This window comes from Apus apus, chromosome 5 (genome assembly GCF_020740795.1).
Source record: "Apus apus isolate bApuApu2 chromosome 5, bApuApu2.pri.cur, whole genome shotgun sequence".
NCBI lineage: Eukaryota > Metazoa > Chordata > Aves > Apodiformes > Apodidae > Apus > Apus apus.
Window position 1 is genome coordinate 57,784,370 of NC_067286.1, and position 12,549 is coordinate 57,796,918.

General features: G+C 39.1%; 1 protein-coding gene across 3 annotated transcripts in view; it reads right to left on the minus strand.

The window, feature by feature from the left end:
- Positions 1–442: 442 nt before the first annotated feature.
- Positions 443–12,549, minus strand: part of NUDT14 (nudix hydrolase 14) — a 58,469-nt gene continuing 46,362 nt past the window's right edge. For all 3 annotated transcript variants that reach the window (XM_051621453.1, XM_051621455.1, XM_051621454.1), the window contains exons 4-5: positions 12,264–12,501; positions 443–2,394 (exon numbers count right to left, since the gene is read on the minus strand). In XM_051621453.1, coding sequence (XP_051477413.1) covers positions 2,154–2,394; positions 12,264–12,501 — 479 coding nt within the window. In that variant the 3' untranslated portion in view covers positions 443–2,153. The remainder of the gene's footprint in view (positions 2,395–12,263; positions 12,502–12,549) is intronic.

Consider the following 12,549-nt stretch of genomic DNA (forward strand, 5'->3'; position numbering starts at 1 on the left):
CTTCTAGACAGACTAATCAGTGACGTGTATTTAGTCTGATTAGTCACCTCCTGAATGATTGTCACCCACTGTGGGTCAAAGCCTTGGGTTCTCCCCAAGGTTGTTAATGCAATGTAAGTGCACCTTGAGAAGCACTGACTCCAGGCCCTGGATGTGGCAGGGGAGGGAATGTCTGACCAAGGGGAAGGTCTCACTGTCACACCAAGAGGCTCAGTGGAGTTTTGTCCATTTGTAATTCTGGGGCAAACAGTATAAATACAGAAATACTGCTCTGAAAAGTTTCAAACCCTCTGACTTGCCCCCCCTCCCCCAATTTTTTTCCCCAAATTACTGCATTATGCAGAAAAAAGGGTTTTGACATGTATACACACATACTCATTAGCTTGACACTAAACAGATCAACAAGTTACAGTGTAATAATTTCAAGGAATAAAAGAGATACTTTAGTAATTACAGCCTGGAATAACAGACATTTATTATACATACTGAAGTAGCTTGTAAAGGTCTCTGCAGCAATCAGGACACATTGTACTCAACACTGTAAAGACACAGAGAAGCAGAGACCCCACCTTAAAACACCTTCCAATGTAAATACAACAGACAGACAAAACCTATTTACGTTTCATGACAACTCAGCCCTTGGCTCACCACAGACCAGGCACAGTTCAACACAAATGAGTCTGAACTTTCACAAAAGGTGTCTGACTCCCACAAAGGCTGCTCTTTCTGAAGTGGCTTTCCAAGGATCTTTCCTCCCTGTCAGTAGGAAAACCAGCAAGTATCAGTTCTAAATACAATTTATAAAAAATTATTTATTTATACACCTATTTAGATATGCAGTGATTTTAAATGAGCCACTGGATATCATCATGCATCTGTACTGCACTTATTCCAGTTGCTTTATGGAAGTTTAAATATTTGCAGTACTCCTCTTCTAAACATACTTAGTACCTCAGTAATCCTAGAAGCACATATAATGTAGTCATGTTAATTGACATTAACTCAGTGAATAACATAAACCAGTGCATAATTAAATTGCCAGACTTGATTCTCTTTCATTCATGCTCTTAACAGTTTCCCATGACAAATAGTCCACATCTAAACTATGCTGATAGAACAAATAACATACATTCTAATTAGACCACTTTATTAAATCAAATTGTGTTGCTCAGTGTGTCTGTGCAGGTTGTACAGGCTTCAGTGTAAACTGCACCAATGATGATAAAATCTCTCAATAAAGCACTTCCGATCATTAGATTTCAAGGAACGTTGTCTGAGGGGTAAGTCCCATTCTTCCCATTTGGGTGATAAAGCAACAGACCACAGAACACCTCAGAGAAATCACTTGTATTAGTCACCCCAGAGTCAAAGGAAAATAATTTGGCCTCTTGAGTCCCGCTCTAGAGGACAAAGTTAGATTTAATTAATCAAGTATTACCCGTAAAACAAACAAAGCAGCATGTGTTTCTATAGAAGCTCCTATCATTCATCCCTCCATCACCACCACTGCTGCTCAGCATTATAGTGGCAACAAGCAGAAGCACATCATCTTACAGCTGGTCTATTGTCAACATGACACATTAGCAGAGGGATTTACAGACATGTTTGCTTTTGAAATAAAGGTTTGCATGTTCAGAAATGCAAACGTTCTCTCTGTACAGGAGCTACACACCATAGAGAAAGCTGCTCCCTGGAAGCTGTGCTACAGAACTCAGAAGTGTAGTTGGGGTATCTGTGACTATTAAGGTTTGCTGCCTCCCCCCAAAAATATGAGAAAGTAGAGAGAATACACAGCTGCCAGAAAGTGCAGACCACAGTGACAGGCTGGTACAGCAGCTGCACTGAGGTCCTGAGCAACTCTTCAAAACGGTGGTAGAGCAGTGCCCTGGAAAAGGAGGACTGGACACATTTACTCAGCCTTTGTGTGAAAATCAACATTTGCCTCTCAGAGGCAAATCCTGGCTCCATCAAAGCCAGCAAGTGTTTTACTAATGATGGAAATTGGGTCAGGATTTCAGTTCAGATTTTACTTCCAAATTTATTTCAAGAAAGATTTGGTCTGTGAAAAGTTGAGTTGAGGCAGGCAGATTTGCAGTTTTCTGTATCCACAGAACCATCACAAAAGCTTTTCTTAAAATCATGGTGCTTTGATTTTATTTTTTTGGTAGCTTTGGTGCTATGTTGTTTTGGAACCACATGAAGCTGAAGATGACACCCATTGTCTTCGGGAAAGTCTCATCATAAGCAAACTTCATGGAGTCTTCTAAGGGTATTTCTACAACTTCAATCAGCTCTCCTTCTTCAGGCTGGCCACCTCCTTCACCAGTTCTCATCTGGTCTGTTACTTCTGCATAAAATAATGTCTGCCTAGAACCTGTCACACCAACTCCAGACCTGGAAAAAAGCAGAGGAAACTTTGGTTTAGATAAAAAGAAGGTAGCTAGGACCTAGGAATGGAAACCTTGATCCTTAACTTGCATCACTAAGCAACATCAAAACACATCCTTACCCTCTGCTAATGTAATTTAGAACCTATAGATGCAATTTTGTTAATACAGAAACTGATTGCAACTTTCATGCAGAAATATCAACACTTTGAATACAGCTGCATATGAAATGGATCTGCCTTCAAATCTATTCTGTAACTTTGTAAAAATGTTCGTTTGTTCATTTGGGAGAAAAAAAAAGAAAGGTTTTGAATTGGTGAACTGTTGTCCTAAATATACTAAAGTCAACAGAGTTTTTTCAACTGACCTCAGTGAGAGCTGGACAGCAGGATGACTCATAGAGATTTACAAGCAAGCAGGGGGAAGCTCCTCCGTGTATCTGTTTGCTATCACGCTACACTTCTTAGCTTGTTTTTATACAAATATTTAGATTTTTTACTCTTAAGAAGATTATGCCCATTCACAGCTGGAGCCCTCTATGCATGGACTGGATAGGTACATGAGAGTCCTCCTCTATCCTCCCTGAACTTTAGCCTTGACCCAAATGGACCACTGTAAGCACGCATGTGTCTGAACTAATTCAGTCTCCCTACTAATTTTGTTACAGTGGATTTAGTTGAGGATATTTTAGATTATGTGGTCTTTCTTCAGCTAGACTGCTTGCTGTGTATTATACTACTTATTTGTTAATCCTCTATTTCCTTAGGACTATTTCATTTAGGTATTATTAAATAAGGGATAAGTACATAATCCACTCATTTAGTCCGTGCAAGAAAATATTCACATCGTAATCACAACTTCTTCATTTCACATGATTACAAGTGACTTTTCACATTGAACCTGGATCCAAAGTCCACTGAACTATGAATCAAACGCTGGGGCAAGCTGAAAAATTAGCTTCTCTACAGAGGATTCTAAGATTTGTAGCAGGGTTTTGATCTTAGAATGCATATTCATACTTACCCAACTATTAGTCAGCTAAATCTTTCAGCTAATCTAGCATAAATCACACTCCGTAGCAGGAATTAATCATTTATCTCTCAGTTTTCTAAGAACACTGGCAATTATTTTGTTTGGAAAATTGCTAGTGATTGTTGAAGTTGGTTTCTCACATCAATATATACTCTTCTTTTAAACACAGAATCTAAAATAGTGTTTATTTATGCAGATATTCACAGCTTTTCTTATCTAATTACATGAGTATTTCAATGGTTGCAGAAAAGAGGTTGAAAGATATAAAAAAATCCTTCAGTTTATAAAAAGAGACTTATTTCTTACATTTTTTAATTTGATATTTCTTTCTCTAAATGTTCTGGCTTACTCTGCCAGTTGATCATTTTTGCATGGATCCATGTGCAATGCTCTTTACTAAATTAAATATTCTCCAATATTGCCTACTGCTGTCTTTCACAACATTACCAGACTCTTAGATATTAATACATCCTGCCTGTCTGTAGAAATTGGTCCAAAAATCAATGCTATTAATGTTTCATTTGTCTTAGTACCTTTGTTATTTTTAAAAATCAAAAGGGAGCAGGTTTGTTACTTGGAAGCTGGTTTGAGCCTCCGTCTGGTTGAAGTAATGAAGTATTTTAACACATACCCTTGGAAAATGTGTATACTTTAATTTTCAGTGATTTGGGGTACTTGACACCGGAGAAAGAAGAGAGAAGAGAGGGAGAAGATGTGTCTGACTGGTAAAGAAGCAACAGGCTGCTGTTATACTTTCAGGTTTATCTGTCACTAGGAGCTCCCTATGCTTTTGTACACTCACTTGCACTTTCTGAGTATGACATTTAAGGAATTTTGATGTGCCTTTTTCTCATTATTATATTCCTTATTCTACCGCCTTCTTCCTCTATCCCAAGTCTGTGACACATGCTTTTCCTTGCTCTAGTATTTCCCATTACAAATAAAATGCTCTTGCCATGGTCTGAAATGAGTCACCTATTAACGGATTACAGCTACATTTATTAGCTTTGCATCTGTGAAAATCACAGAGGTCAGCACACCCGAACTGCAAGTGATAAGTTTCACCCTGGGAAAACCACCTTCCTGTTAGGGGTGTCTCCCCTTCCCAGTACCAGAGAGGCTTGGTCTGGGGGAGGACAAGCAGAGTCTGAACCCTCAGCATCGGCTGAGGGGGAGATTTCAGGCTTCAGTCTCACTCCACAGGTTCAGCACCACATTGCCCAGACCCGGGATGTCATAGCTCATACTGACCCAGACTTACTAAGCCTGGCTTGACCTAGCTGACTGTTCCAGATGTATTTTGATGTGTCTGTACAGTGCTTGATTCTTATTTACCACTGTGGGACAAATGCAAATTATCTATACAAAACACAGCTCCGTTTTCCTCTCTTCATCATGAGGATCAGCTTCCTATGAGCAGTTTATAGTTGGTCAGTTACCAGCTACATGCCTGACAAATACTCTTTGTCAAATCATTAGGACTTAGGCTCACAAACCCTTTTACAGAGAGAGATTTTTTAAAACCAAAAGTCTATTAGCACTAAACTTTTAGTGTAGCTTCAGAGACAATTAGAAATCTCCATTACCTTTGACAACAGCAAGTCTAAGAATGTAAGCATGTCAAAGTAAGGATACCAAAGTGGTATGGTTTTCATCACAAGAGTAACTTAAACGTAAGTTTAACATACCAAAACAAGATTGCATGCTGCATTCCCATATTTCATTTTAAATAAAACACTCAACGCTGTGATTAAATCATGCTGTGGCTTTCAAAGCTGTGGGCAACCCACTTGTAGGCAACCAAACAGCAGAGAAGTGGCTTCTGCAGAATGACTGCAAAGTGCTTCACCTCACCTCCTGCCCTGGGGTGGGAATGGCTGACAGAACAAGGCTCTAACTAGTGTATTTTTTAGCTACTTCCCTCTTACACCAGGGAGAAGACAAGAGACAGACTGTCACTCCAATCTGCTTTTGAAGCACGGCAATAGCAGCTATCACAAAGCCTTTGTTCTGCTCTTTTTAAATGCATGAGGAAATACACAGCACAAGAACTAGAGCTCACAAAACAGGACTTTTCACTCATCATCTCTAAGTTCATAACAATAAATACCTTACATACATATTTTTGTTCACAAGTGCTTAAAAGGAGCTTACTGCTTTAAAAAACAAAACAAAACAGTAGTTTCTAAAAGCCACAAGTGAGAGGGAGTGTGTGTCTTCTCCCCGCACGGATGGACACACGCACAGCTGTAAGGAGGGTCGAAATTCAAAGCATGAACTCAGGGTTGGCTTTGCCTTCTTCTCATGTCTGGGTGCTCATCTATGTTGACCAATTCCTTCATTCACAATTACTACATTCACAAATATCACATTTTTAATTTGAAGGAACAAATATGTATGAGGAAATAAACTTCCTGCTGCAAGGTGGGGAACAAATATATTGACTTACCATTGTGAAGACTTATTAGTTTAACTCAGATTTCTGATAAGACAGCAGTTAAAAGCTACAATTCTCAGCATTTCTTAACATTTAACAAATACTAAATCTATAAGCAACTAACATTTACCTGTTCTTATCAACACAGAAATACATTTTTTTGTTTTAACATGACACAGTTAATATGAAAATCCCTAAATGCAATGTATCCTTTTATGAGACGTAAACCATTTGGATGCAGAAACTGGGTATATAGTGAATACATAATTGATGTTTGCAAATAAATGTGGCATAAATCTCTGTTATTTATGCTGAAATCAAGATCTATTTAGGCGTGCAACATGTAAACTGATGAACAGTGACAAGCAGCTCCTATTGTCACTTCTTAGGACCTTTGTACAGGTCTGACATTATAAGCAGCAGCTGCAGGAAAAAAGCAGAGAAGTAATTAACATAAAATTATATTACATTATGCGATCACCCAACAGGTGTACTAGCAGGTGATCTTTCTAATTATAATGCACTCCAGCATTTTCAAGGCTGTTATTCTTTCTACATAATAACCTGTGAATACAAACCATTTTAACCTCATGGCACGGGGGCTAATCACCATAGCACAGTAATTGGAACATCCAATATTAATTCTATGAATACTTTTCTTTGTTGTATCCTTTTGGGAAAAAAAAAAAAATCAAATGTAGGAAGATTAAAGTAAGTACCTATGTTAATATAGTTAGGTTCTTAAACTAATTCATCTGACTTTTTTTGCAGCAGCTCTGAGAATCTGTGGCTCCTATTGTATCCAATTCATAGCCAAGAGTTCATTACAACCTCTGGGAGAAAATGAAGAAAACATCAAGGGAAAAGAAAGTGGAACCACAAGCTCTGGATCAAGTTTATCTTGATGTTCTGAGGTGTCAATTAAGCCCAAATGATTTTATAAATATTCTTCAAGAAGACTAAACATTTCAAGAAGTAATAGGAAATACTGTAAGTTGCAATGGCAATAACATCTATAGCAACAACAACAGATTTCCCTGCCTCTGTCTTGTAAAGGAACAAGTCTCAGGGAATATAGCTGGAATACTTGAACCTAAAACACTAACTCACAGTTGAATTTCACACGGGATTCAAACTGAAAACTGCAGGGATACCATGACAGAAAATTTGTTTTATCTGATATCTGAGTAAGTGCAAAGTAATTCACTTATAAAACTTGGCATCTAGGGGAAAAAAAAGCAAAAAAAAAAAAGCCTGAAGGGAACCTAACAGGTTTGTGTCAGAGCTTTTGAAAATGAACAATTTAACTGACAATCATTTTCATGAAGCCTCAGTTTACAATTCTACTACTCTAGTAGTCATTTCATTTTATTATTGATCTAAATGGTTCCTTTACACTCATCGTATCTACCACCTATGCCATTTCTGACTGAAGCCATACAGATAGTTGACAAGAACTCAAGACACCAGTAGGCATCAAAACTTCCAGGAAGCCTCCAAAAGTGGATTAGCTGCTGCCAGAAGAGAAAACAAACTTTTTGCAATACCAACATGAGGTTACTTAATGTACGTCAAGCAGAAAAGCAGCAGTTTGTGCAGCCACGATGAGAAGAGGAAAACCACCAAACAGGCTGCAGACTCTACAGATTTCAGATTGATTCCTGCCTCCATCTAGAGAGCAAAATGAACTATTTGCATTTAAATTCCTCTTCTGGCTGGCATTTTTCTACAATAGGAACAGATATTTCTAATTCTTCAAAGTGTGCTTCCTCTGACGTCCTCCAATCAAGTCCCTCTTAATATGTTTGTCTTTCTCACTATCTGCCCCCCATCCAGTCTCCTTCATTCACCCACACCACACTGTCCTGTCACGGGAACAACTTGTTCCGAAGACTCTTGCTCAAGTAGCGTAAATTCCTCAACTCCTGGCTTCTTTCCTGATTGACTCTGCAGCTACTCTGTGGATTATCCAAGGTAATTATTCAAGGTACTGTGTTCAGTTCTGGGCCTCTCACTATAAGGACATTTTGGTGCTGGAGCGTGTCCAGAGGTGAGCTACAAAGCTGGTGAAGGGTCTAGAGAACAAGTCATATGAGGGAACTGGGGATGTTTAGTTTGGAGAAGAGGAGGCTGAGGGGAGAACTCATTGCCCTCTACAACTACGTGGAAGGATGTTGTAGGGAGGTGGGTGTGGGCCTCTTCTCCCAAGTAAATAATGACATGACTAGAGGAAATGGCCTGAAGCTGAGGCAGGGGAGGTTCAGATTGGATATTAGGAAGAATTTCTATACTGCAAGAGTGGTCAGGCACTGGGACAGCCTGCCCAGGGAGGTGGTGCCTGACTTCTATCTGATGAATCTCACAGGAGCTTTGACAGAGCTTCAGAATGGGATCCAGCAGCTTATTTGTATGTGTTTTTTAAATAGCTGGAGTAATATCCTTTTCTGGTTAGCTGAGAAACATAACAAAAAATTTCCCCTAAAATCACTGTTGCAGGCCTTGATAATAAATGAGGAAAAAGATATGCAAAAATGCTATCTTTAGATTACCTCCAATCCTTATTGTACCTACTGCTGAGGAACAGAGCCAAGTTCTGTTTGAACACAGTCTTCCTCATTTCATTCAGCAGAATTCTCCACCACCATGAACGTGCTTTCCCTGAGGCCATTTACTTCTTAGGCTGTGTTTTTTCTGGGCATTGTTCCTTCATCACTTCTTCCCCCTTTTAGATGAGGAAGACGAGGATCTTCTATTCCATTTTCCCCTCTTGCTTTTAGTTCTCCCTACACATTGCCCATGCCCTCCCCTTCTCAATCCATCAGCCACAGAACTGAACTGACCTCCCTAGCCAAACACATTTCTCTATTTACATTTGATGTGTCTTCTGCTCTCCATGTTCTTCTGTCAGGTCTAGCTCAAGTCCTGTAATTTCCTTCTCATAACCATGATTCCAGAAAGGGGTGCCATGAGGAACACAAAACAACTCCTTGCTTTCAGTCCAAAGGGTTTGATGACATGGAAGCCCATGTTTGTATAAGCATCTTTTCACTGTGCCCACAACGGTGAGTTTTTATCTACAAAAATATAATAGACTTTTCTGGCTAATTATTAATTATAGTTACCTACATATTTTAATGCAGTTTTATTTGCATTATTTCTCATTGAGGAACAACAACTAACAGATTTGTCAAGAATGTATCAAGTGCAATCATAACAAATATCACATATAATAGGATAACAGGTCTTGTGGATAGGGGCAGCAACACAAAAATTGAACTTCATTATCAAGGCTTTGAAGAGGATCTAATGTGGTAGTTTCATTAAGAAGTAAGGAGATCATGATATACTTAGAAGAAACTGTGAAATGGATGCAAAACTAGTATGAAAATGGTACACATGGAATGGATATCACTTTCAAATCAGAAATACAACCTAAACAGGATTCCACTGGGGGCCACCCTCCATTCAATATAACTCAGTACTTTGTTTTAGGACTTGTATGCGGGAATGCAGGCTGCAAGTAACAAAGAGGAGCTACATTATTTATAAGAGGCTAGAGATGCTTATTAGAATTCAAAATACTCTCAACAACTTGGAGAAATGGTCTAAAAAAACCAGGATGTGATTCAGTGATGGCAAGTTCAAGGCTCTGTGTTCTGGCAGCGGTAATGAGCAGCACAAACAGAGAGGAGGTGAAAGGCAGAGCAGGACTGCTGCAGAAAGTAGTTTGACACAGGGAAGGCACTGTGGACCATAAATCAACAACATAATGCCACTGCAACTAAGGCAAACATCACACTACACCATATAAACAATAATCTGGAAGCCTAGGGAAATACTGTTCCCACTCTGACACTATTAAGAGCTCCTGCTAAAATACTGTGCTCCACTTAGGGCACTATGTTTTTATGAAATACTCAGACCAGATGGAGAAAAGGCAGAGGACAGTGGAAGGCATGATCAGACATCTAGAAAACATGGTCTAAAGAGAAAGTTGAAACACCTATGATAGTTTTGCATAGGCAAAAATAAAATAAAGGGGAAACCAGAGGGCTGGAGCAACTCTCCTGTGAATACAGACTGAGAGAGCTGGGGTTGCTCTGCCTGTAGAAGAGAAAGCTCCACGGAGACCTAATAGCAGCCTTCCAGCACCTGAAGGGGTTGCACAAAAGCTGGGGAAGGACTTTTTACAAGGCCATGGAGTGAGAGGACAAGGGGTAATGGATTACAACCGGAAGAGGGGAGATTTAGGTTAGGCATTAGGAGGAAATTCTTCACTGTGAGGGTGGTGAGACACTGGCACAGGCTGCTCAGGGAAGTTGTGGAAGCCCCATCCCTGGAAGTGTTCAAGGCCAGGCTGGAGGGTGCTTGGAGCAACCTGATCTAGTGGGAGGTGTCCTTGCCAGTGCAGGGCAGTTGGATGTAAATGACCTTGAAGGTCCCTTCCAACCCAAATCATTCTATGATATGATTCTATGAAATATGTGGAAAGTGCAAAGTAGTTCATGTCCCCTGGGAACAGGGCAGTAAGTCTCAGACTTGAAGTAAAGAAAGAGAAATTTAGGCAAGACATGAGACAGTCACAGCATGGAACAACAGCATAAACCATTTAGAAAAACCTGCTACACTTAGAAAAAGCCCAGAAATTCTTACATGTAAAACAGCCATGTATGGAAAAAATGTCCTTAGCAGACCATAGGAGCATCAGTTAGTTTCTGTCTTTGCATCAGATCCTCAAGGATCAGAGAGATAAGCCAGTTTTTGGCTGAAGGAAGAACAGGACATTCCTAATAGGAACATCGTAACATTTAGGATAAAATTCTCAGAGCACAGGAAATCCAACAAAAGAAACTGTAAAATACCATATTTGAGGTTTCAACTTTTCATATCAATCTAAAAGAGGAAATACTACACAGGCCCTTCTGACTTCAGCATGGATCTCCAGGGACAGAAAGCTGTGCCCACAGAGACAAAGCAGGATTGAGGGATTATCATATTAAGTGCCCTTTGCATGGGTCTCAACAGAGAAAACTCCCATTGTGTACTCTCTTTGCAAGTCAGTGCCATTAAAAAACAACAATTGGAAGGACAACCACCTGTAAGATACAAAGCCATTCATAAACCAAAAAACATGCAGTGTTTTTGCCAGATGTAAAGCATTCGTGTTGAGTCAATCCCTACACTGAGGCTACAAACTTCTACAGCTACAGAAATTAGATTTTATTCTACCTATTTTGCTTTCATACACACATACATACATAGACATATGGATACATCTGCATCCTGTGGCCTGTCAGTGTCAAAGAACTGATGAAATTCTACAGACAGCTTTCACTCATAAATCTAGCAGGCACTTTTTCTTTCAGTAGGACAAACCCTTAATCTAGTTTCAAGGAGTTGTAAAAGAAAGCTCCTGTGATTCGCCCCCTCCCCTCAACAGAAGCACTGCATGTTAATCCAGCAGGAAATAACATTTGCCAGGATTGACAGCTGTGGGTTTGTATTCAATTCCCAAATTAAAAACCCATTACAGGGTCTAGTTCAATGGAGATGTCAAGCAAAATAAAGAAAGTAAAAAATCTGCTTTCTCTATAAAATACAAACATACATACATTTTGGATAAGAATAGTAAAAGCTGGGGAGGAGATATAATGGGATTAAAGATGTGTGCAGTTTCTTCTGAGTTTGGTTGAGTTTTTTTGTTATTTTTCCCCTCCAACAACTCTTTTTCCTTTCACATAGTAAGTTTTTCTCTTACTCCTTGCATGTTTAATAACATGTTAAAATCTACTTCAGTAACTATTTAAAACTCTGCAAAAAATAGAATTTAAATATTTTCACACTCAACTCATTAAAATCTCCATATATAACAACTCATCAAAATCTCCCTATATAACATTAATTATTGCTCAATTCCAAGAAGCCTGAATTATGGTCCATTTATAATCTAAAATCTAGATCTCAAGGTACAAGTTTTCACATTTCTACAAAGTTGTGTTAATTGAAAATCAGAGTCTGATTTGGGCAGCTTCTATTGCTAAACAGAATAATAAAGATCAGAGGTGGAAAATGCCTGGCACAGCAGAGACAGGCTGGTTTTTAGAACTGTAACAAACTGATCTTCAAAGCCCAGTGCAACTTTTCCCAGTTCTAATAGTTTTTTTTAAATAAATCACAACAGTATCATTCTTACTCGGAATTTAATCCGGTAATTATGAGTTTATAATTCCTTAAATTTCTAAATCCTCCTCTCACTTGCAGAAAATTACACCTTTCAGATACTTTGAGATGTCCAAGCTCCTCCAACACGTGGCTTGAACAAGGGGACAGGGAACATTAAGGTATGCACAAGCCACTTCAGAAATCTGTGAAGCAACAAAACACGTTTTTTTCTGACTGCTCTTTACCTGTAAGAAGTGATCCTCCTCAGGTCTGTCACAGGAACACGATAGCCACACTCTTCTAAGACTTCCCCACATGCAATTTCTTCTAAAGAGAGGTCTGGTTTGTCTACGATGCCAGCACAGAGTTCATATGTCACTCCTACCACAGCAGGTAAGGGATCCTCCAGACAAGAGGAGCTCTCCTCGTCCTGATTCTGAAAGACTTGAGGATGATGCCTTTCTACTTCACACATGTAAACAGCTTTAAAACAAACAAACAAACAAAAGAAGCAATAGTTTTTTAAAAAAT